This window comes from Aethalodelphis obliquidens, unplaced genomic scaffold, assembly GCF_003676395.1.
Source record: "Aethalodelphis obliquidens isolate GAN/ISIS:26980383/991018 unplaced genomic scaffold, ASM367639v1 scaffold26, whole genome shotgun sequence".
In the NCBI taxonomy this organism is placed as follows: Eukaryota; Metazoa; Chordata; class Mammalia; order Artiodactyla; family Delphinidae; genus Aethalodelphis; species Aethalodelphis obliquidens.
The window spans coordinates 20080845-20106835 of record NW_020837970.1 but is presented as its reverse complement, the minus strand read 5'-3'; the positions used below and the strand labels follow the sequence as shown (position 1 = coordinate 20106835).

Sequence of the window (25991 nt, the reverse complement as noted above, 5' to 3'; positions counted from 1 at the left end):
ATTCAGAAATGTGCAGTCATGGCCTAAGGCTGTGCTTGGACTGCTGGTCTCACAGCAGCGACTTTCACATCGTGCTTCTGTTTAGAAGCGTGTTCCCAAGGCTCCCTAAGATGGGGGTGGGGTGGGCGGGAACCCCTGGAGGCTCTTGTCTTAAGCCTTTAGGCACTGGTCAAAGCAGATGTCCTTATTCAAAGAACCAAGTTCAAATACCTGGGAGGCCCAGTGCTCTGCCCACTCTCTGGCTGCAGCCATCGGCCAGAGCTCAGGGCTCTCCCGGACTCGCAGATGGCTCTGTCTGCACTTATCCTGGGGACTCAGGGACTAAGCTAGAAAGGGGTGGGGGGTGGTCATTGGAGAACCCACTTTCATGGTCAATCTTGAGGTCAAAGAAAACCAGGGGCCTGTCTTCTGCCCGGGAGTCCTCAAGGCTGTTGTCCAGGACCCCGAGGGATGTGGGGCCCTCCAGCTGGAGGTCACTGGACTCACTGCTGCTGTCGGCCAGCTCTCGGGAGGACTGCAACACAGAAAAGCCAACAGGTCAGGGGTCTGCGGGGGACGAGAGGGAGCGCAGTGGCGATGTGAGCCTGCGCCCGTGAGCAGGCGTGCATGCTTGTGCGTGCATGAGTGTGGCAGGGGGGACTCAAGCACATGGGTATGGTGGGGGCATCTGTGTGCACTTGAGGGAGGGCATGTTACTGGGAAAGGGAAGATGGGTCCCCAAGTGAGCGCATGAATGGATGTGAACGTGCACGTGTGAGGGCTGTGCTTGTGAACCAGGACGTGCGTTAGTGCGTGAGTAGGATGAGATCACGTGAGCAAGTGTGAGTGTGCGTGAAAAATGTGTGGGAATGAATACAAATATCGTGTGTGTGTGCATCTGGGTGTGCACAAGGGGTGTGGGATTGTGGACCTGTGTTGACACAAGTGTGTGTGAAAGTGTGATACTTTGTGGGCGAGTGTGCGCATGTGCGAGCAGGGCTGGGTGTGGAGGATTAGGGAAGGCGCCAGGGCCGAGGCTGGCAGGGCCTGACGTGTCTGCCCCTGACGTCGTCTCTCTGAGCAGACTCAGAGCAAATATCATAAACCTGGGACAGGGGGAAGGAGGCTCATCTCGAACCTCAGGTGTCTCTCTGGAAGGGGCAAGGTACCTGGCTTTTCCTGTCCCCCAAGCGAGCTGAGGTCCCAGTGTCCTGCACAAAGGAGAGGGAGGGCTGCTGGGCCTCTGGGACGCCAGCCACATCTAGGGGTACACACAGAGCCTGGCTGTGAGAACAGTAGAGAGAAGACTCCCCAGGTCTGGCGTCCAGGAGATGGTGCTTAGGGAAGCCGGAGGCCAGGCCTCCTCCAGGCTGGCACCTGAGGGTCTGTTCTCTCCCTCACCAAGGCAAGAACACTGTTGCAAGGCCTTGGGGCTGGGGAAGAGCTCTGGCTAGAAGAGTTTAAACCCCGGGGCTGGGACTAAAGAGAGGGGTGGAGTCTTTCATAATGTAGATAGCACACCTGCCAAAGCCAGACGTTCAGTCTTCGGTGGCCTGCTCAGAACCTCCTGTGAATGCCACCTGTGGACACTAACCAGACACTGGGAGGGACAGGGCCAATGTCACAGGGCCAGCTGGGGGCACTGCTGGGACAGAGTCCAGAGAAGACCTCGATCGTTCCCCCTTAGGGACTGTCCCTGGTGGCTGATGGAGTCAGCCTCACGTGGGGCCATCTGAGGCCTCCCTGAACTCTGGCCTCTGGCTAACGTCCCTGGTCTGGGGCAGAATTAGCATACTTAGGCCCTTCCACCCTCCAGGTGAAACATTTGTTTTACCAAAACTTCAGCCAAGAGCAAAGTCTTTACTAATCACAATTAAAATGTGCTTCCTGAGAGGGGCTGATCTGTATTTGCCTTTCACAGCCCTACCCCAGGCTCACCAACTTCCTCCTTGTCACTGAGAGAAACAGACATTCACTATGAGTCCATCTAGAGCTGGTGTTGCTTAGAGCAGCCTGTGAGTTCTGGGACTTTATACCTGAGGCCCTAATTTGACAAAAGATATGCCTTGCATATCTGTATTCTCCATTTGACCATACATCCATCTGGCCTGTCTTGCTCTGAGTCTCTGTCTCGCTGTCACGGCTCCCTTGCCTCCCTATGAGGAGCCTTCTCCAGGAGTCTTCCTTAAAGTTGCTAGCCTGTAGACAGGAGACGCCGCCTTCTTCCTCCATGGGAGAATCAAGTTGTTTTCTATCTCCAATCTTCCAGTGCCTGTTCTGATCACAAGGCTGGGGTGCTCTCACACTTGGGCTGGTGGAAAGAGCTGGACTCCCCTTGCCATGGCCTCCCCTGGGCTTCGGCTGAAGAGCTGTCCCCTTGGCCAAGTCCTCTCTGCCACCCACCGACACAGTACGCTGGGCTTTCCCTTCTTCCTTCTTCTCTTTGCTCTAAACTGCAGAAGCCCTTGCAGTGGCCCAGGGTGCTTCCATCTGTCTTCTGGTACTGTCTCTTCAGGCTGCAGGGCCAGAGGCTTCTCTTCAGATATTCTCCTCCAAGGGTTGAGCTCCCTGGCAAGCAGCACACCTGCATCCTTGAGCTAACTCCCCCATCTTTATACCAGGGTCATCTATGATAGCCATGAGAACCTCATTTTTTAAGAGCCTCCCATGGTCCCGGGGTCATTTTCTCTTTTATAGTCATGGAAATATCCTTCGTCCTGAACTTACTGAAGACCTGCTTGCTCCCTTCATAAAAGGACACTCCTTTCCACTGAGTTGTCGAGGGAAGGAGGGTTGAATCTTCCAGCCGTGACTCCTTTTCCTCCCAGATTCCTCTTGTCCTTGAGAACTTCCATAAAGTATGGCTACCCCATGGGACTGGTCTCACTGGAATGCCTCCCACTGAACTCCAGCCAGGTGTAAAGGCAATTCCCCCTCCCTGCCTTAAATCCCAGCAGTACAGCTGGGAAGTACTGACACAATTAAAAAAGACTTTTTTTTAAAGACCCAGACTTAACAGAATCAGCACATAGAGGCTCCAGGGCAGGATGTCTTTCTGGCCCTGCTCATTTTCTGCCCCTGTTCCACACCCCGACACTGCCACTTCCCGACCTTATTCCACAATCAGGATAATGGGGAGGCGGGGATAGAGAGGGAGAGTGGCAGAGACCAGAACCCAAGAATCTAGGAGAGGGCCTTTCATCGGAAAAAGCTGAGATTTGCTTGGAAGGGAAAGGGATGGCAGCAGAAGGAACTGGAGTGGGGAAGGGACCAGAGCCCATGTGTGAGGACTCTAAGTGAAAAGTGGGATGAGGCTTTGAGGGACCAGGGAGTGGCAGATGGTGAGGGCTGGAGTGAAGTGGTGGAGGGTTTAAGGAGTGCTGCTGTGAGCTAGGAGTTGGATCCCCTGTAATAGTCTCTGAAAGATGTGAGTAAATACTGGACACTCGGTTAATGGACTGTGTTTCTTTGACTGCAAAACTGTGTTCAGACTGAGCCACGTGGGATCTGGGATTCTTTTCGGGCTACACAGGCAACTAGGACACACAGGCAATCGGGTTCATGAGCTCTATTTCACTTATCTTCATCACAGTCAACTTAGCAGATCAGTCACATCCCAACTCAACACAGCAGGTGTAACGGCCATTCCAAGGTGCTCAGAGGAAGCAGCTGGGTTGACATCACCTTCCAGAAGTCTAGGAGGTTTATCTGGGAAGAGCCAGTATTTCCCCTCCACACCTGGATCATAGCCCAGCAATGTACACCTCACCTCTGCTCAAGGCTGATACGTATAGAAAGGGGCGGCATTCCTCTGACACAGATGTGCAATTGACTCCCCCAATTTAGTGAGTCTCTACCTTGGTTGTGCATAGCAGCTTAAAAACATCTTGACGTCCAGGCTGCACCCCAGACCAAGTCAGTTAGAATCTCGGGGGGGTGGGACCCAGGAATCTGTCCTTGGTTAAAACCCCCCAAGTGACACCAGTGTGCAGCCAGGATTGGCAACCACTGTCCTCATGACTGATGTATTCCACGTTCGGGCATCAGCAAATCAGACAGGAGCCAAACTCTTTGATATTTAACATCCTCACCTGAAGATACCTGTCTAGTATCTGACATTAATACTAATCGAGAGTCCGCAGCTCCTGAGGAACCTTCTTAGCACCCGAGCTGAAGCAGCAGCTGGGATCAGTGGGGCAAGACACACACCGGTGTACTTAGCAGACACAAAACCACAGCTCTTGCAAAGCCTGAAGGCCCCAGAGATACTTCACATGTTATCTGTTAACCTAAACGATCCCATTAGCCAGCCTGTGGCCCCTACGGCCCTCTGCCCACTGCTCTGCAGGCTGCTGCTGCCCATTGGAGGACACGGCTCCCATCTTCGCAGCTGAGCACCTGTTTACTTTTCTGATACACTCATTCACCAGCATCACGGTCCCTCCCCTGGATCAGGTGCTCCCCACAGGCCTCCCTTCCACTGCCGGTCACCACTGCCACTCCTGCCAGGGGCTGCCCCCTCGGCTAGGCCGCCTGCTGATTCCACTTGGTCCTGCTGCTATCGGGCACTGGGGTGAGTCTTCTGTCCGAAGAGTGGATGAGAGCATCTATCTTTTTCTGCTTCGGATCCGTTAACACAGGGCCCGCAGCAGACATGTGTCTGACCCACCTCATTTTTAAGCACAGTCCTCACTCCAGGTCTCCAGCATCAGACCTGTGTCTTGCCCCTCCACCCCAAGACTACAGCCCCACTGCCTCTCCCGGCAGGGGCGAGGTCTCCTACAGAGCACCCCTGCTGCCCAGGCAGCCTCTCCCCAGCCCTGCCCACCACGCCAGGTCTGTGCCAGAACCGACCTGCCCCCCACGTCTCGATTCCAGCCACTGACACAGCTGCAGCCCGAGCAGGGGGCCTACACACCCTGGTACACTTGGAAACACAGTATCTTAGCAGACCAGTTTTCTACAGCTTTCACACACTGGCAGGTTAGATAAAGGCTGCAGGGAGGGGAGGACAGGGGAGTCTGGAGCACCCTGCAAATGTGGCCCTGCTCCCTTCCTCCAAAGAACTCTGAGAGCACCAGGGATCTGGAAGGGGGTATGGAAGGTGGGTGAGAGATGCACCTACTTAGGGGGATCTAATTTGTGTTCTTTTTAATTTTTTTTTTCCCCTGACAAGTTTTGGACTCGTGTAATGGTTGATTTGAAAAACTTGTCTGAAGAAGCCCTACACAAAGGCAGTGATCCTCTGGCTCTTTTGCCTCCAGACTGGCTCGCCAAAGGTGAGCAGCTGCTTCTAATCGTCTAATTCTTCCTAACCCGAAATGTGCTTCTCCTTCCTGAGTTGATCAACCTCAGATATCATCCAGTGGCTCCTTGCTGACAGCCGAGCACTAGACGAACCACCCCCGTCCCACCCCACCCCCAAAATATTGCTGGTTTCAGTGCCTCCACCTGGTACTCATGACGTCTGGCAGGACTAAGGGCGTTCCGATCCTTTTCTCGCTCTTTCCTTCCCAGGTTTCTGTCTCTACCCAAGGTCAGTCTTGTTTTAATTTTATCAAGATTATGGAATAGAAAGAAGTGTCCAGATTTCAGAGGAATTTAGAACATGGAAAGACTCAAAAAGTGATTGCCTGTGAGGAATAATAAAAAGCACAGGGGGGGTCCTGGGCAGCTCTGGGGTCTTGGATTCTGTAACTAGGCAGATGGTGCAATTTACTGAGAGGAGAGGAGGAGAGGTGAGTTCGAGGCTTCTATGGGGCATCTGAGTGGAGCTGTCAGGACGCCATTGGCCCTGTTGGTCCTGCGGGCATGAGCCCATAGTGAAGACGTGGGTGTGGCTGAGATCACGGGGAGTGGGGGTGGGGGGGAGTACACAGACTAGAAAGAGAAGAAGGCCCAGACCTAAGCCAGAGAACAACAGTTAAAAGAACACAGAGACCTGAAGGGGGAGTAGGGAGGAGCAGCCAGAGCTGCAGGAGGAAGTGTCCTGAACCCAAGGGAAGCAGAGTCTTTCGGGGAGTTAGGACTGAAGGCGACCACTGGACTCGGAGGTGTGGAGGTTACCTTGGCGCTGGTGGCAGGGCTCACTGGCATGGTGGGGAAGGGCAGGGGAGTGGGGTGAGGAAGGAGCACCAAGGGGGTGAAGGTCCGGGGTGGGGGTTGCCGAGATAGGACAGACTTTCTTCAGGGTGCCTAGCTGTAGCCCATAGAAAGTGTTTGAAGACACAGATGAGCATGGGGAGATGCAGTAGGCTCCCAAGGAGACAGGAGGGTGGGGCCAGGAAGAGGGGGAGTGGGTCCTACAGGGAGGTGGCCATCCCCACCACCCTAACAGAAGGAACGGGGGAAGGATGTAACCAGGTCGGGTCAATCTGTCATCAGAGAGCGAGACGGGGGCTGCTCCCATGCCACCTGTCAACCTCCGAGGGCAGATGGTGCAGCCACCTGGCAAGAGCGAGCGGGGCGGGGATGAGGGACCAGAGCTAGGGAAGTGGAGGTGCAGCGAGGGGCCGTGGAGAGCCGAGGGGCGTGCTGAGGCAGGAAGCCAGGGAGCCCAGGAGACAATCATTTGTAGCTTTCCTCGCCTTGACTTTTCTCCAACACAAGTCGGCCTCCTGGTGGCGGCGTGGAGCAGGGGAACGCTACCAAATCCTTCCAGGGTTGTCTTTGGAGGACAGGCTACCAGGAGGCCGGCGGGTGAGGGAGGCAGGGCACTGAGATCCTGGTGAAAGGCTGGCTGAAATGGGGGACCTTGCTGGCTGGTGGGCAGGAGGCAGAGGCAGAAGGAGCTGGGAGGGAGAGGGCAGAGGTCCTGGAAGGAACGGGTTGAGAGCTCAAGCAGGAGGCTGTGGTCAGAGTCTGCGTGGGACAGTTTAGAGATGGAATGTTCTCAGTGATGGCGAGGTCTTGGGGGAGGGGGCATGGGGGATGGGATTGGCAGCTGCAGGGGAATGGGGCAAAGATCCCTGAAAGCTCAAGGTGAGGAGAGACCAGGGTGGTGGATGTTGAAGTCACCCAGGAAGGCTGGACCTGCGTGGGGAGAGGAAACCTAGGAGGCAGTCTTCCTACGTGGGGGAAGGCAGGAGAATGTCTGAGATGAGCTGGGGCAAGTGGGGTTCATCTGGAGGGCCCAGACCTCAAAGGCACAGGGGATCTTGCCAGGCGGTGGGACCCAAACAGGAGGCACAGAGGGCCTGGACCCTACCTCCCACCTCTGATGCTCCCAGGATGTGGGGGAAAGAGGGACATAGCAGCCCCCCAGGTGAACCAAGCGTCAGTGCAGGGAGGAGACAAAAAACACCTGCAGGGAAGGGCTAAGCCCAGCAGGGAATCTGATGGTCATGGAAGAAGGGTTTGCAAGGGTGATCGTTCAACAAGTATTTATTGAGCAGCCGCACCTGCCAGGGCCTGGGAGCGACACAGTCCCTGCCCTCGTGGGCTTACATCCTGGCGGAGGCCCAGTGGGAAGGCTTGGGGTGGGGGGATGGGGCAGTGGGAGGTGCAAAGGGTGAGAGAAGCTTCCTTGTCTTGGGCAAAGAGGCCTGAGGATGTGAGGAACAAGGGCCTGAATCTCAGTCACACCCCCATGGCTGGGGAGGACTTGTCTCTTTACCCAGAGGTCCATGGAGCCATTCATGCCCTTGTTCACTCTCTGATGATGTATTGGATGCCTACTGTGTGTAGGGCCTTCAGGTGCGTGGGCTGGGCTGGGTAGCAGGGTGGAGGGGCTTGGGGAGCAGAGGGGGTGTGTTGGCCACAGGTTACAAGAGGAAGGTGACCAGGGTCAGGGCTGCAGAGGAGGGAGGCACTTGGGCTCTCAGAGGCTTGTCTGCGGAGGGCCCGTGCTCGTGGGAGGCCTATTTGGAGGGTGGGGTGGTAGGAATGCATTTGGAGGGACTTCCAGTGGGACCTGGACTTGGGGATTCTCCATGGGGGCTCTGCCAGAGTCCCCAGGAGAGACTCCTGCTCCAAGAGCCTGGGGTGCTCTGCCTCCCCCGACCCCCCCCCTGAGAGAGGCATCAAGTTGGGGAGCCACAGAGGAGAGCGGAAGGGCAAAGAAGTTGTTGAGCCACTGGGCCACGCGCGAGGAGCCCCGGAGGGAGCGGCCGCGGGATCGTGCTGCCCGTCCCGCCCGGCGGGGTTGGCTGTTGGCCATTGTGAGGCGGGCGGGACACTCCTGGGGACCGGCAGGTTGGCTGGGAGTCCCGGTGGTGGCCGGGGTGGGGGCCTGGACTGGCCCTTGGGAGGGAGAACAAGTCCACATGGGGGCACAATACACTCTGAGGGGCAGGCGTAAGATATGGCGAAGGCGCGGGTTTCTTTGTGCTCTGCGTGATAGGAAGTTGATCCCACGGTGGACGGCAGCTTGCTCCTGGTGAGCGGCAGGCTGTCCGGGACACACAGCATCAGGGACGGCAGCTTGCTCTGCAGGATGGTGGGGAGGCCAAGCGGGGGGTCGGCATGTGCCACGGGGCAGAAGAGAGGCCCAGCAGGGGTGGGACGCTCGGCGAGCTCTCGGCGTAGACTGGGCAGGCGAGGAGGGAGGTGCGACGGTCTCCGTGGGCTCCATACGCTTTCCAACACAGAACCTCAGACTGAGGGCTGGAAGGGACCTCAGGGGCCACCCAGTCCAACCTTCCACTCTATTCCGATCCCTTCTGCCCCTGGACAGGTGACAGCCCAGCCTCCATTAACAAACCTCCAGGGACAGAAGGGTCACAACCCGTAAGGTCGCTTGTTCCATTGTGGGATGGCTTTAAAGAAGTTCTTCTTACATGGAGTCACCACGTGCTTGTTTGGGCCCTGCATGGGGCTGCCCTGCGCCCTCACACCCCCAGAGAGCCCTCAACAGCTGCCATTAACCAGGGAATGAACGCTTGTCCGCCCTCCTCACCGAGGACTTAAGAGGGCAGAAAATGCATAAGGAAGCTCCAGACACAGGCATTGGCTAGTCCAGAAATGAGACAGAGCCCTGGAAGGAAGCCCGCTCCCAGCTTTTCAGAAGAGTACATGTGATAACTGAAGGCTCCTGCCCTGGTATGGAGGGAGGGTCAGAGCAATCCAGACCACAGCTGGCATTTGGAGACTATCCTCTGGACAGCTCAGGACTCACTGCCTTGCTGGTAAATTCCCCAGGCGCAACGCGAGTCTGAGAGTCACCTGCTGTGGCTGCGGCCCCTGGGACCTGGAATGGGGGGAGGCAGGAATCCTAGGCCGAACTTCTGAGCCACTCACCGAGTTTTCGGCATCTGAGTCTTCCGAGCTGCTGATCACCACGACACGCTCCTCTGAAACGGGGTAGGGGAGACAATGTTAGGGCCTGCCAGGGATGCCCGTGGACGGGGCCCAGGGTGTTCTCCCGTGGGAATCCTTGCAGGCCAGTGAACGGGGTGGGTGACGTGTGCCCTGCAACGGGGGATGTGAACGTTCAGCGTGTGTGCCAGCGTGGATCTGCTTGTGCAGAGGGGTTATTCGAGGTGGATTTCCATCACTGCGTACTGTGCCTTGCCTGTGAACGCTTAATTCAGCTGTTGGCCCTGGAGTGATTCAGAATTTACTACCTGTGGAGGGGGCGTGACAAGCACTACCTGGTTTGGAACCTTTGGCCGTCCTAAAGCGGCACACTGGTTTGTTCCACTTCTCAGCTCCGTAAGCCACAAGACGTTTGAGTTAAAAGATACTTTATCGGGCTTCCCTGGTGGCGCAGTGGTTAAGAATCCGCCTGCCAATGCAGGGGACACAGGTTTGAGCCCTGGTCCCGGAAGATCCCACATGCCCCGGAGCAACTAAGCCCGTGCACCACAACTACTGAGCCTGCGCTCTAGAGCCCACGAGCCACAGCTACTGAGCCCGCGTGCCACAACTACTGAAGCCTGCGCGCCTAGAGCCCGTGCTCCGCAATAAGAGAAGCCACCACAATGAGAAGCCCGCGCACCAGAATGAAGAGTAGCCCCCGCTTGCCACAACTAGAGAAAGCCTGTGTGCAGAGACAAAGACCCAACGCAGCCAATAAATAAAGAAACAACTTAATTAGTTTTAAAAAAAGATACTTTATCTAGGTTAATCAAAACCTTCTGATTACCAATAGTATTTGTGAGCAAGGATTAACAGTCAGGGCTGAGTGTGTGACCAGGGTCGGGGTTCAGTGTGACCAGGAACAGGGGTCAGTGTGGGACCTAGAATGAAAATAAAGCTGGACTCTGGGTAAAACAGATCCAGGAAGAACTGTCTTGAACATTCCAGAATTCTATGGGCTGACCTCAACTCACACGAAAGGACTCCCTCTCTGGCAGGGGCCGTAAAAGGTATCTAGGACAAACGAGGTGCCTTAGGCAGGTGGCAGAAAAATTGGGGAACCGATGGGTGTGGACTTTACCCAAGTCCTCTCTGGGCACATACCAGGCACCCACCAACAAACATTTCTTGGGGAGACCCACCCCATGCAGAGGCACAGTGCTGGGTTCTGTAAGAGTGCGAAGACTGTGTTAGGGGAAGGAACTAAGGAGATGTGGTCTTTGGCCCGTCACGCTCGTCTCACTGGCATCCCAGCAAAACACAGGCTAGCTGAACTATCCACTCTCATCCCCCAGACAAACCCTGGGCTCTCCCTTCCCCGTCTGGTGGCAGCTGAGGGCGGGACACACAGGGAATGCTGTTGGCTTTGGGCTCCGTGGGGAGGGTCAGGATGCAGAAGAGGGGTCCCACCCAGACCCTGGAGGACAGCGTGCAGGCCTCAGCCTCTGCTGCCCACGCACCTCCCTACCTGCCTCCCCAGGGTCGCTGGTCGCATGGTTGCTGTCGGGCAGGAAGGTCTCATTTCCTATGACGGGGGTCTTGGGGCTGGGGGACCTGTCCAGGTGGGGTGGCGAGACTGCCTTGGAGGTGCTGGGCCGGGGCTGCCCAGGGGAGCTCCGAGCCAACCTTGACTCCTTCTCCTCCTCAGACTCCATCTTGATGACCTTCCTGGGGCACTCGGTCTGGCAGGACTTCCTCTTCTGTGGTGTGGCTGTGTTGGAGACCTCCTGTGCAGCGGGGAGTCACAGGGGTCGGTCAGGAACCTCCCACTGGGGCAGCGGGCAGAGACCAGACCTGGGTGGCAGGAACATGTGCCCCCCGTGCCCTTTGCTCCTGCTCTTCTCTCTGCTATCTGCCACTCAGATCACGCCTCTCTATAAAGGATGGCCTCCCAGGTCAGCATGCACACTGGCCCTGCTGGTGACCACTGACCACCGACCTCTGCTGGCCTCTGACTGCCCTGGAAGGGGCTCATGCTTGGAGAGGAGCTTCCTGACAGGGCAACCAAGAGCAGGGAGAGCAGAGAGTAGGTGCCTATTGAGGTCTGGATTCTCACTTCAGCTCCACCTCTTACCGCCTAGGAGGATCTGGGCCCTCGGGAGGGGAGGGGAGGGCGGGGGAGAACCTTACCTCTCTGCAGGAGGGGTCTTTGATGGAGTAGGCGTACACTGGCACAGGGTGTGCCCCTGGCACCGGCTGTACCACAGTCAATCCTGGGGCCTGCACCTGGGCCCTCTGCGCCTCCTCTGGCTGCAAAGTCAGGAAATGAGGGTAGTCAGAAATGACCAGGCAGCAGGACAAGGGCCAGGTCCCCAGGCCTGGGGTCAGCCCAGTCCCCAAGGCCTCACCCAGAAACAGGTGCAGGCTGCCCAGTCCAAAGCCCAGAGCCTACTGGGGACCAGAAATCCTCCCCACAGCCTCCATGACTTCACTCCCTTGTGACCCTGAGGTGCTGGCATCCAGGGACCACTTCAATGCCTGTGCATCCTAACGGGGCTGAAAAATGACCTCAGGGATCACACTGCCCAACAATTCAAGGCTCGTGTGACAACAGGCCCAGCCTAGACAACTCCAAGGACAAAGTGCTCACTACTAATGGAAGCAGTTCGTCTCCAGCTGCAAAGTCATAACAGGGAGGAAATCCTTCCACTGAGCTAACACTGGCCTCCCTGTCACCTGTTCACAATAGCCAAAAGGTGGCAACAACCCAAATGTCCATCAGCTGATGAATGGATAAACAAAATGTGGGGCAGCCATTCAGGGGAATATTATCCAGCCATAAAAAGGAATAAAGTTCTGACACACACAACGTGGATGAACCTTGAACACATCAGGCTAAGTGAAAAGCCAGCCACAGAAGAATACATACTGTATGATTCCATTTATATGAAATATTCAGAGGTGCCAATGCACGGAGACAGCAGATTGGTGGTTGCCAGGGGCTGGGGGAGGGGAAGTGAGGAGTGACTGCTTCATGGGTACTGGGTTTCCTTTTGTGGTAATGAAAGTACTCTGGAACTAGAGGTGGGATGGTTGTACCAGACTGTGAGTGTACTAAATGTCACTGGATTGTACACTTTAAAATAGTTAAAATGGTGAATTTTCTTATGTGAATTTTACAATAAAATTATCGTTAAAAAAAAGAGGATGGTACTATATTACGATTATTGCCTATCTACAGAGAAGGAAACCGAGGCACAAAGAGGTGAAGTGATTTCCTAAGGTCACATACCTAATAAGGGCCTGGGCCAGGGCTTGAATCGTGTTTTTGAAATGCAGGTTCCCTTCCTGCACCCACTGTATCCTTTAACATCCCTCTGCACCATCTTTCTCTACCGTGTGACACTGAAGAATAAGCCGGACCTTTTGCTGAAACCAAGTGGGTGACGTGGGGAGTGTCCCTCCGAAAGGGGAGGCCCAGCCTCCGGGGCTCAATCCAGGGGCCCTGGCCTGCCACTCCTGCCTGCAATCCTGACCCCTTGGCACCTCACAGGCCCTGTGCGCTCAGCGGATGACCACCCATCAGGAGCCTGCGGTCGGCCCACCCAGTGAAGGAAGGGGATTCCCACACAGCTGGAGGGGGCTTGGGTTGAGCAGAGAAAAGCCAGGCACTGGGCTGTACGAGGATGAGGCCAGGGATGTGCCTTCCTCAGGACAAGCTCTGTCCCTCCCATGTGGTGGGCGACATGGTCAGGCCCACCCTCACGGGGTGAACAGCAGGGATTACCTGGCCGAGCCCAGGCTGGGGAAGGCAGGGAAAGCCCCGCACGACAGGCCACGTGCTGGGGACCGGGGCCCTGAGGTGGGGCTCTTCTTGGTATCGAGTGCTTTCATGTGAAATGTGGGCTCCCAAATCATTGGCTATAATGGACTGATTTCCTTCCCTCCTCCTTGTTTCCCGGGTTTCTTTTTCTCAACATCTTTACAGAAAGGGAGGAGAGCCGGATCAGAGAGCGCACCTGTGTGTGGGAAGGGGCGAGGGGATGATCTCCCAGGTCATATTCTCCCAGGCCTCTAGGGAAAGTACACAATCTCCACAGCACTCCCTGTGCCAGTGTTCTGCAAGCTACAGTTGTGACCCGCGAGTGGATCATGAAAGCAATGTCACGACTAGCATTTTTTTGTATTACATAGAATAGTACAGAACAGAAAATTAGAGTACCTCCCATGTTTATAAGTGTAATTTGTTTTGCAAAACTTCTGTTTTAGCTACAGGTATGTGCATGTGTATACCCTGTAGGTTAGATGTAAACTATTTTTTACAGTGGGTGGTGGTCAAAAAAGTTTAAACCACTCTTCACATTCATTAAGACGGCCACTATTAAAAACAAAGTGTGAATGAGAAATGTAGAGAAGTTGGAACCGCTGTGCACTGTCGGTGATGACGCAGCCACTACGGAAAACCGTATGGTGGTTCCTCAAAAATTTAAAACAGAATTAGTACATGATCCAGCAATTCCACTTCCAGGCAAATTTTATGTTGTATGTATTTGATCACCATTAAAAATGAAAGAGTTGAAAAGGTCCTGGTCTGTCCTTCATGTGTGTCTCTGCAAACTGCTGGCATGTAAGAGAACCTCTTTCCACCTGGGCTGTGAACTCCCCCAAGACAGGGCTGGGCTCCTCTCCACCTCCGTCCCATCCTCCCTGACACCCCCTGCAATGTTAATGAAGCAGGGGACACACATGAGGGCTCAGTAAAGAAAAAAAGTCATGATGCCTGATTTATAGTTGTTTTACAGTTTTAAAACAATTTATTTTTTTCTCCATTGTATTGTGACGTCATTGCAAAAAGAGCCTGTGAGAAATAGAGGAGGGAAAATGTCTGAGCCACTGTCCCACCCACGTGCTCCTAGTTAAGCCGGTTGGTGTTTTTCATCCTCTCTGCCTACAGGCACAGGGTGGCGATGAAAGTACACCAGCAGTTTCAAGAGGGATGAGTGTTGGCCCAAGGAGCCCAGTTCCTGCCTCCTAAGGCAGGAATGTGGGTCCAAGTGTTGCCTTTCTTCTGGCACAACCAGACCATGCCTGCCACCCTCAAGCGGCCACACCTGTCCTTTGCACGCGTGGTATGTGACCCACTTCCATTCCCCAGCTCTATCCACCCTCACCCCCAAGCCTATTACCAAAGTGAAAGCAAGAGACTTTTCAGGAAGAGGATTCTTCTGAGGCTCCAAGTTCAAACTGCTTAGTAGCTGGTACTGAGAGGTCACAAGACAAGACCTGGCAAAACGCCTAGACCTTATTCACACAAGAGTACGGGCTCTCTTGCTGTTCATTAACCAGCGACTGGCACCCGGAAGACAGTGCACTCTGTGGACCCAGGGCACTTTCAACTACCATTCATATGATTTCTTTGGGGACATTTTTCATTCTAGCACTGTTTGTAATGCCAAAACAACCTAAATAGCCAAGGAGTCAGCTAAAAATAAACCATGCTACATCCACCAGTGGACCCCTGTGCAGATGCAAAAAGGCATCAGGAAGCTCCCTGACTACTGATAAGGTAAGAATTCCCAAATACTGGGGCTTCCCTGGTGACACAGTAGTTAAGAATCCGCCTGCCAATGCAGGGGACACGGGTTTGAGCCCTGGTTCGGGAAGATCCCACATGCCGTGGAGCAACTAAGCCCGTGCGCCAGAACTACTGAAGCCCGCGCCCTAGCGCCCATGCTCCACAACAAGAGAAGCCACTGCAATGAGAAGCCCGTGCACTGCAACGAAGAGTAGCCCCCGCTCGCCGCAACCAGAGAAAAGCCCACACTCAGCAATGAAGACCCAACCCAGCCAAAAAAATAAAATAAAATAAAATAAATCAAAAAAAAAAAAAAGAATTCCCAAATACTATTATGCCTAGGGCACAATACTATGTATATGTGGTACTGTGCCACTTTTGTACAAAAAAAAAAAGGAAAGCAAATATATATAGTCATATTTGCTTGTAATTACATAAAAAAATTTTGGAAGGATATGTAAAAATTAATAAAGATCGGAATATGGGTATAAGAACTGGACAGACAGGGGACAAGGTGGGAGAGAGACGTTATTACTTTTAGGTTTTTGTTTCTGACCATGTGATTGTATCGCTTATCCAAAAAATGGGCGAACTGAAAGTTGAACCATCTGTGCCTCTATGAGGCTGAGAATGGGAGTTTCAGAAAATAAGGAGTGAAGTATGCCTGCAAGTAAAGAATTGAGTGTGTGTGCAAAGCTTATTTTCTTTTATCTGGGCAAAAATTAAAACACATTCCTTGGAACAGAGCTGTTGCCGCCTGTTCTGCAGAGAAACTTTTCTTTTTGAGGGCTGTGGTGAATGGATGAACATACGTAATAAAACTCACAAAATATTTTAAAAATATATAAAACAAAATGAAGTTGCTGGTCAGTCTTAGTGTTTTACAGTATTTAGGAAAACAACTGTTACAGTTTTATTGCTCTGAGTAACTGATAAAGCAGAAACTATCCAGTTTTTGTAGCAAAGGCGTCGCACGCAAACAAGCAAAATGAATGAAAAAGTCAAATGGTTTGCCTCATTCTCCAAGAGCCACAACTCACGCTGAACCGTGAAAGTGGTTTAACACTATCCTAGGTGATCTTTTTTTCCCTCTTCTGGTTTATTTTTTGGTTTGTTTTATTTATAGTCTGATTTAAAACAATCAGATTCAAGTTGGTTAATTTTAGTTATGTAACAACCTGACATGATGGAGGAAAACAACCTTTAAAGGGATTGTGTCTATGGTTTGATTCACTTAGAAATTTTATTTTCTTATAACTTAAGCGCAATAAAATGTGTTTTTTCATGTTAAAAAAAATGGGCTAAAATGTCCTTTTTAAACTTTTTTTTTGGGGGCTGCACCATGTGGCTCGCGGGATGTTGAACCCAGGTCACGGCAGTGAAAGCCTGGAATCCTAACCACTAGATCACCAGAGAACTCCCCTGGTGTTTTTTGGTTTTATTTATTTTTTTTAATGGTTTTTGTTTTATTTTATTTATTTATTTTTATCGTTTTTTTTTTTTTTAATGCACCATCTTATTTTATTTTTATTTATTTATTTTTTTAGGGTGTGCTGCGAGGCACATGCAATCTTAGTCCCCCAACCAGGGATCGAACTTGCACCCCCCCGTAGTGGAAGTGTGGAGTCTTTACCACTGGACCACCAGGGAGGTTCCCCCCTGGTGTTTTTTACTTTTGTATATGGGTATATGGGAATGCAGTACCCAAGGCAGTTAGGAAGTGGCTTCAAGGCCTGCCCCTAGCTTGCTGCGTGGCCTCAGGTTAAGTCACACCCTCTCTGGGAGCCTTAGCTTCATCCTCTGTACAAGAGAAGGTCAGAATCCAAGATATCTCCTAGCTTTGAAACTCTCAGATCCTAAGTTCTGCCTCCTAACAGGAAGCCTCTCCTGATTGCCTCAGCGTACAGCAACCTCTCTCTCCTATAGGCCATGCCATGGCAAAGCTAGAAAGGCTGAACACCCTCACCCTAAGACTTGCTCTCCATGGAGGACCAGTCAGTCCTGGGCCCAGATCCTCAACAGGCACGTACACCTGCATGACCAGGATGGGGAGCAGACCAGATGCCCGGTCCAAGAAGAAACTGAAGAAGCTTATCCTGGCAGAGAGGAGCCATGCATGCAAGCACCCAAGAGGACAGGCTAAAGGGATGCCGCTGCATTTCCACCCAGGGACGCACTCTAAGAGCAGTCCAGCGATGGGGGTGGCTGCCTCAAGAATGAGCGAGCTTCCTGTCCCTGGAGGGTGTGCATGATAGCTGGACAGCCACAGGTCAGGGGTGCTGCAGAGGTAATGCCAACATTAGAGGGAGTGTGGGCACTTCCAAAGCCTGAAAACTATGGTCCTTGGAACTATGCTGGCCCTGAAATCACACCGATAGAACCCAGGCTGCTGTGATCACTGTCGGACTCCTGGCCCCATTCTCCATTTGTCTCCAAGATCCATGTGTGGGGGGAGACGAGGGGAAGGTCCACATACCTGGGGTGGGGCACACGGAGGGGAGGGTCATCTGCCGCATCTATCAAGGGCCTGCCTACCAGCGACCACCGCCTTTATCTCCTGTCCATCCCTGGGCCTAACCCCTCCTGAACCCATCAAGAACTACTTTGGCATTTAGGAGCCCAGAGCCAGCCAGCCAGCCCGCCCTTTGTTCCCTCCCACTGAAGGCTCCAGTCCAGGTCCTTGCTGTCCCTCTCTCAGGTGCTCTCTCTCCTCTACTGCCTGCAGACACAGGGAGAGCAAGACTCAGTTTCCTTCCTTACACAGGGGAACTCCCAACCCACCTGACCGGCAGGACATACCACATCCCCTTCAGACCTCAAGCCCATCTCACCGGGTCAACGTCAAAAGTGTCTCTGGGAGTGCGGGCAGCTTCTGGACTGGCTCTCTTGTTAACAGCTGCATCTGGAGAACACAGAGAAGGTCACAGGCAGGTCAGAGACATCCCTGGTGAGAAGCATCCTGTCTCAGGACAGTGACAAAGGAAACATTCCCGTTGCTTTTCCTGGAGACCCATTCTCCAGGGCCTCTGGCAGCACTGGGGAAGCTCCATGGAGGGGCTGTAATTGGAAAGAAAGCTCCCTGACTATAATGGGCATGAACTCAGCCAGAAGGAAGAGAAAGGTAGCACTAGAGAGTGCTTGCCTTTGGCTCCAAACCCCAAGCACAGCTCTCTCCATCTTGGGGCTACCACCAAGGCAAAGCATGGACAATCCTAACACCGTTTACTGCTCGCTGATTTCTCTGCATAGTGAGAGCTCCGTGATACTCTTCTGACCTGCACCCTGTTTTTATTAAATCTAAATCTCTCATGCTTCAGAATAAAATAACTCCTTTCTCTGCCACTTCCCGGTTACAACACCCAAGGCAAGCTGTTTAAACTCTATGCAGGTCATTTCCTGTACATGGGTAACAGTCACCACCTAGGTGGAGAAGGCTAAGTCCATGCTCACTCTAGTACTGCACTTTTATAAGCCCACGTCCACTATCTCCAAGGGCAGGAGTGAGCAAGGTCTCCATCACTGGCACCTGCCTGAGAACTCTCAGATTCTGTAGCCTCCCTCCCCTTACCCAGTAAGGGCATCCTCACACCAGCTGACCAGACCTCAGAGTCCAGCCTAGAGATTTTGTCAAAGAGCCATTAAAGCCTCCCCACCCTGGAGACCCTCTAGTGTACCCCCTGTGTCTCTTGGAACCCCCCTGATATCTCCAGCTCCTATAAAGGTGCTGCAACTCCTGGATTTGTACTGCAGAGCCAAGCACTGTCTCATTCCTCAGCTATGTCATGGGCCCCACCCAACCTTGTCTCCCAGTTGGACTGGACAACTCCAGGTCAGGAACTGGTGTGCTGTCTCCATATTTCCCAAGTGCCCAGTACAAGGCAGGGCCCATAAAGGTTGGCAGCTGGTCCAGATGGTGGGCCACCCCAGGGGAAAAAGGTCTCCTCCACGGAGCCCTAGCATGGTTCTGGGTAAGCACCCAACCACAGGGGACAGGGGGAGTGGTTTTCAGCTCCTCTGCCCATACCTCATGTTCAAGTTAACTTCTCTGTTGCTGGACACAGATGGCTTAAGAGAACCTCCTAAAGTGGTTGGTCCCTCTGGGGCTAAAATGATACAGGGTCTGGTTCTCAGCTTTGCCGTTTCTTAACTTCCTCTAGGGTCACAAGATCGCAGCTAATCCACAGGACCTTGTTAATCAGTCAAACGTGACCCCTCTGGGTGGCTTCAGCCTCCTGTCAGTGCCTCCTCTCCCCCAGATTTATCCTGCACCCTGTAACCTATGATGTGATCAAACCCAAGAGACAATAAAAACCCCAGTTTCCTTTTCTGTCATGTGGAACTGATCTTCTCTACCCCGCCTTTCCCAAGGGACAGTGGCAAGGCCCAAGCCCTTAAACGATAAACAGGCCAGCCATGAGGGTGGCTTACCTGTGCCCTGGGTGATACGAGAGACGAGATCCTGCAGGCGCACCTTGAATTCGTCGAAGCTGTCCGTGCGCACAGCAGCTCGCAGCCTCTGGGGCTCCTCCTGGCGCAGCTGGTGGAGTGCCTCACGCAGGAAGCCGTGCATGTCCAGCACCTCCTGGTCGGAAGCATAGAGCTTCATCCTCTGCACAAGCATGCTGCCCATACGGATGCGCTGCAGCACAGCATCCAGGCGGCCCAGTTGACCTGCTATCTCTTCGTAATTGCGCTGGTACTTTGCATTCAACTCCTCCAGCAGTTGACGCTCCTGATCTAGCACGTGCTCCACCACCTGACGCACGCCCGCGCGGATCTGCTCCTCGGTGTCCGCGCGCCCGCGGCCCAGCTGGCTGACGGCCGAGGTCATTTGCGCCTGCGCCGCGCCAAAGGCTTGGTCCTGCTCCTGCAGGTCCTGGGTTATGACGTCCAGCTCCTCCTGCCGCTGCTGGATCTCCGTCCTGATGTCGCACTTGAGCTCGCTGTGGCCCCTATCCAGGAGCGCGCACGAGCAGCACAGCGGCTTGGAGCAGCCTCGGCAGTAGATGCTGCGGACACATAGGGCTGGCTTGATTTAGGGCTCGCCTGCTTTTTTTCTCTTTATATTTGTTATTAAATTCCCCTTCAAAAATTACAAAACTTTGAATCATGGTACGTTCCTACGTTCGTGCTTTTCTCAATTCAGTGTTTGTAGTTATGGTGATAGTACCCAAACTACCAATAAAACGTATTAGAACATCAAAAGTTACTAAAGTAATAACAGCTAGCCTCCATCCGTGAAACAACGCAAAGACGTCCAACAAGAAAGTTAATCATCTCTTCCCAGCCTTTCCGAATTTCCTTTCCCCACCTCGGAGGCAACCAGGTGAGCACCCTGGGTGCATCCTTCACACCTCTCTCTATTCAAACAGCTTTACATAGATATGCAGATTATGCTGCTGCTAGCAGAATTCTAAGGACTTGATACATTTCATTCCACTTAATCCTCCGTTGAGTTTCTTAAGGGAGAATTACTATTATCCTCATTTCACAGATAAAGAAACCAAGACATTCAGAGTTTAAATAATTGGCTCAAATATCTACAACACTTTTGGGCAGGTTGATGTTCTTAAAAAAAAATAAGAACATGCTAAACCTTTGCAACTTCCTCCTTTAATTGAACTTTTGTTCAGGACACTCCTCTAGGTCTACAAGTATGGATCTGATGTATTCTCGTTAATAGCTTCTTTACATTCCAGATGGACCACACTGATTCATTCATCCTGTTAATGGACATTCCAGTGATTTCCTGTTTGTGCATTTTTCCCCAATATGCACAATGCTTTCTGTAGCCTAATGCATGCATCCTTTTGTTTCTATGAAATACATTACAAAATAATAGGATTGCTAGATCAAAGAGTATGTATATTTTTATCTATTTAATGTATTTTAGCCAGCAGACACTTCCATAGCATTTACTATGTGTCAGACCCTATTATGAGCATTTGACAAATATCAACTCATTTAATCCTTCTAACAATCCTATGGAGTGGGGATTATTATTATCCCTATTTTAAGGATGGGGAAACTGAGCAAGAGGTACAATAACTTGTCCAAGGTCACACAATTAGTAAGCGGTAGAGTCTAGGTGCAAATTGTAGTAGGCAGAATTATGGTCCCCATCCAAGGACTAATTCCTGGAACCTGAATATGGTACCTTACATGGCAAAAGAGACTTGACAGGTGTGATTACATTAAGGATCTTGAGATGGGGAGATTATCCTGGATTATCTGGGTGGACCCAATGTAAGCACAAGAGTTCTCATAAAGGAAAGAGGCAGGAGGCAGGAGAGTGAGAGAAGGGAGAGGTGATGATGGAAGTAGAGGTCACAGTGACACTACCCTGCTGGTTTTGAAGAGGGAAGGGGATCATGAAATACAGAACGCAGGCAGCCTCTAGAAGCTGGAAAAGGCAAGACAATGGATTCTCCTCAAGAGCCTCCAGAAGGAACACAGCCCTACTGACGTCCTGATTTTAGCTCAATGAGACCCATTTCAGACTTCTGACCTCCAGAGGTACAAAACGATATATCTCTAATGGTTTAGGTGTCCCTAAATTGGTGGTAAATGTTACAGCAGCAACAGGAAACTAATATAAAAACCCAAGCAGCCTGGCTCAGAGTCCATGCTCTGAAACACTGCAGTGCTGCTTCTTCAAATATTACCAGGAAAAATATTAGTTACTTCCCTAGAAATACTGCTGTAATTTACTCTCACCAGGAATGAAAATAATAAGTTAGCCCACCTGAGGCCAGGAGAAAGGATTTTAGCTGGGGCCACTTTGGCTTGAATTACTGAGATCAACTTGTCCCAGAGAGCCTGCTGGCCGACCCAATTCTAAAATCTTGAAACCAGGTACTAGTCCCTCAGCTTTGCCAGCTCTCAACCTTCCCAAGTCACCCAAGGTGGTAAGGTCCCAGGGCTCGACCCTCCTGCTCAAACACAGGAGACTTATGCCACGCTAGCAAAGCTTTTCTGGAGACAGAAAAGTGTGTGGAAAGTGGGATGGGGGTTGCCACTGGGTCATGAGCCTGGAGCTCCTCCAGCCTCAGGAAATCAGATCTAAGTAACAGAGACCCACATCACCCAGAAGCAGGGCCAGTGGCTGTGGTAAGTGGCAGGTGGAGCAGAGAAAAAAGCCGGGCAGATGTGGATCTGACCTCAGCTCTGTGCCCTTCCTTGGCAGGTCATTTAATCTCTCTGCACCTCAGTTTTCTTACCTGTAAAATAGGGATAATTCCTACCTCATATGGGAGTGCTGGAGAGGATCAAATGAGGTAAGCCCTACATGAATGTTTTTTTAAAAGACTATGATTATAATTGCCTGAAATATTAGTGCTCCCTAATTAGACACTACTAATGAGAAATGTTAAGCAATTATGAAAGGAATGAATAACTCTACAGAGGGCAATATGGCAGTATTCATCAAAATTACAAATGTATTTATCCTTTGACCCAGCACTCTCCCTTCTAGATATCTTTTCTGCAGCTCTATCTCCATACATAAAAAATAACATTTGTACAACGTAACACAGTCCATAATAGCAAAGAATAGAAACAACCTAAGTGCCCATCACTAGGCAATGACTTACATAAATTACAATGCACCTGTACAATGGAGTACTATGCAGCTGAAAAAAACTGAGAAAGTTCATTATATGGAAAAATCTCTCTGGCAAAATAAGGATGATAATAGGAGTATTAGGAGGATTCGATGAGTTAATATATATAAAAGGTTAGAACAGTGACTACCATAGAATGTGTTCAATTATGACAATGTATATTTTAAGTAAAAAAATCAAGGTGTAGAGTGTATTATAGGGGACCTCTCCTGGTGGCGCAGTGGTTAAGAATCTGCCTGCCAAAGCAGGGGACATGGGTTCGATCCCTGGGCCGGGAAGATCCCACATGCCGTGGAGCAACTAAGCCTGGGTGCCACAACTACTGAGCCTGCGTGCCACAACTACTAAAGCCCGTGCGCCCTAGAGCCCGCACACCACAACTACTGAAGCCTGTGTGCCTAGAGCCCATTCCCCGCAACAAGAGAAGCCACCGCAATGAGATGCAAGTGCACCACAATGAAGAGTAGCCCCCGCTCGCTGCAACTAGAGAAAGCCCGCGTGCAGCAACAAAGACCCAGTGCAGCCAAAAATAACACAAAAGTGCATTATAGGATGCTGCTTTTTGTGTAAGAATGGAAAAAAATAAGAATATATTCATATTTGATTGCATCTGAATAAAGAAACCTTGAAAGGATACAAATTAATAAAAGTATTTACAGGATGGGGCAGGGAAGAGGTGGAGTGAGGCATTTCACTGTATGCCTTTTAGGTCGCTCTCATGTTTGAACCTTGTGAATGTATTAATATTACCTATGTTTTTAATTAAAGAACAGAATTCTAATAGATGTGGGCAATTAGATAGGCTATAGAAATAAAGGGAGAACTAGAACCAGTTGTCATTTTCCTAGCTTTGGATCCATGGGAGAGGGGCTGAGACCGAGGTGAGTGACCTTTCCTTAGAAAGAGTGTTCCAGGCCTGGGAAGGGGACCCCTAGGGTAGCCTGGAGGGAGAGCAAGACTTGCTGGGGAGACCACAGTCTCTGCTGGGTCCTCTTCTTAAGCCCCTTCTGCCCCAAATGGGGTCTCCCCAGGGAAACCAGCCACCCCTGCCCCTCTGGATGGAAGGAGACAATTGGCTTCAGGTCTCTATTGAGGGGCCTGCATCAGACGCCCTGGGGTCCAAAGCCCCCAACTTTCTGATAAGACTGAGATGCAAACCCTGAATCAGAATGACCCATTGTGGGCCTGCCACCCAAGACCAAGGATGACCTCCTTGGCCTATGGTTCCTTCACCCTCATTCAAAGGACACTTACTGAGCACCCACTGTGTGCTTGGCACTTTTGGGGGAGACAGAGGTGAGGTGGGCACCTACCCACAAGGAGCTCCATGACAAGGACCCAGACTTAACACAGACAGAGAGGTGTAGCTCTGGAAAGCAAAAGGGCACTTATTTGCTTCTGGAACACTCGAAAAAATGAACTAAAACACCACAGAATCAACAAGAAGTTGCTCAGCAAAGTGGCTGGATTATACCAGAATTAAGAGAAGAAAACAGCTTAATTCTATTCCAGCAAAGCAAATGAAAAGACATATGGAAAAATTTTCCATGTTCTCATTCACAACAGCAATTTTAAAAATGCTAAAAAAAAAAATACCTAGACATAATCCTAGCAAGAAATACATAGAACTTATATGGAGTAAATGACAAAAACCCACTAAGAGAGAAAGTCTAAAAACAGAAAATTGTATCAAGGTCCCGACTGGAGAGACTAAATAGTATAATATTAATTTTCCTCAAGTTAATATAAAGGTTTAAAGCAATTTGAGCCAAATTAAGAATGAGATTTTAAAACTTAACCAACTGATTCTAAATTTCACATGATGAAAAAAAAGAAAAAAAGAAAACAGAATAAATTTCACATGAAGGAGTAAACGGATCAAATAGCTAAGAAATTGTTTGAAAAATCAGTGTAAGGAAGGGGATTTTCTCTGCCACTGACAACATTATAGAACTACCATTATTAAAACGGTATATACTAGTCTAATAGTCAAGAGAACAATCAGCACAACAGACCAGATAGTCCTGAAAGAGGCCCTGGCACCTATCAGAATGTAATATTTTATTTAATAAAGAAATGTCCAAACTAATGGACATTAAAGGATTTTCAACAATTATATCATGAAAACTGGCTACAGGGGGGGAAATAAATCAAGTTAGAGCTTTGCTTCATACACTACACCAAGATATATTTTTTGTTTTGTTTTGTTTTTTGTTTTTTTTTGCGGTACGCGGGCCTCTCACTGTTGCGGCCTCTCCCGTTGCGGAGCACAGGCTCCGGACGCGCTGAGCGGCCATGGCTCACGGGCCCAGCCGCTCCGCGGCATGTGGGATCTTCCCGGATCGGGGCACGAACCCGTGTCCCCTGCATCGGCAGGCGGACTCTCAGCCACTGCGCCACCAGGGAAGCCCCACCAAGATGCATTTTTGATGAATCAGAGATAAATATGAAAAATAACACCATGGAGATATAATAGTTGACTATTTACTCTCATGACGGTAAAGACCTTATAACCACTGAAGACGTGGATGAAATCATACTATTAACAGACGCAGCTGCCTGAAAATTCAAAACTATTTTTTGGAAAGACGTTCATGACCTCCTATTATAAGAAAAGCACACTTTGTAACACTAAGTGTTGTTCATTCTGTTTTAGATGATTACAGAGACAGCAGGAAGGAAAGGAAAAAGTCTAGACTGATAGTAGTTACCTCTTTCTCTTCCTCCCTCCCCCTTTTTACTTATTGAGATTTTCCAAAAGTTTCCGTAATCAATTCTAAACAAATGAGTTTGGACTTTAAACAGGAGGCAATGGGGAATGGTAAAAGAACATCCCCTCTAGGAATTACAACAAGCTCTTTCTCTTCTGCCTTGTGATATACTGTTTTGTTTATCCCTTTATGACTGTTCAGCGAATTGACTGCATGATTAATATTTTAATAGAAGCCCCAACATGTTTCCTGGGTTCTCAGTCTTCCCATCCAAAAGCTGTCTGTGTCTAAACCACCATCCCAGAGGCCACGTGACAGCAGACAGGATATGGGTTCTGGAGGCAGCCCGACCTAGGCCTGAATCTGAGCTCTTCCACAATTCCTAGCTATGAGGCCTTGAGTAAATTACTTTCTCTCTCTGAGTCTTAATTTCCCCATCTATACAATGGGCCTAAGGATGCTCTCTCATAGACTGTTACAAAGACAAGGGGCTGGTGTATGTGAAGTGACCAGCACAGTGCCAGATACACATCGGACATTCTGGAGCTGTGAAAGAGGGGGCATTAACCACATATGTACACGTGGCAGGGGAGAGCCCTGCTGCTGGTGGGTGAGCCTCTCAACCTCAGGCAGTAAGGAAACATCACCACTGAGTGTGGTCTCTGGGCTGTTCCCTTCCCAGTAGGGACATGCCACCCTAGACCAGCCACACTTCCCAGTAGGACCAGAGCAGCATGGTACTTCTGCTGTACTAGGAAACAGGGTAACTCAGAATGCAGGAAGCAGAAATCCTATGAAAACAGGACTAGTGGAGGAGAGATGGCCCCAGAGCAAAACTCCAGGGCAGGGCCTGGCTTGCCTGAATGG

At 51.0% G+C, this 25991-nt stretch overlaps 1 protein-coding gene across 8 annotated transcripts in view; it reads right to left on the bottom strand.

The window, feature by feature from the left end:
* Positions 1-25991, bottom strand: part of PML (PML nuclear body scaffold) — a 45182-nt gene that overhangs the window by 5140 nt on the left and 14051 nt on the right. For 2 of the 8 annotated variants that reach the window (XM_027123574.1, XM_027123577.1), the window contains exons 3-8: positions 19220-19800; positions 17623-17693; positions 11407-11526; positions 10745-11003; positions 9217-9269; positions 364-514 (exon numbers count right to left, since the gene is read on the bottom strand). In XM_027123574.1, coding sequence (XP_026979375.1) covers positions 364-514; positions 9217-9269; positions 10745-11003; positions 11407-11526; positions 17623-17693; positions 19220-19800 — 1235 coding nt within the window. Of the gene's footprint in view, positions 1-363; positions 515-7344; positions 8646-9216; positions 9270-10736; positions 11004-11406; positions 11527-17622; positions 17694-19219; positions 19801-25991 lie in introns of those variants that run through there. The other 6 variants (XM_027123579.1, XM_027123575.1, XM_027123576.1 and 3 more) reach the window with 6 other exon arrangements.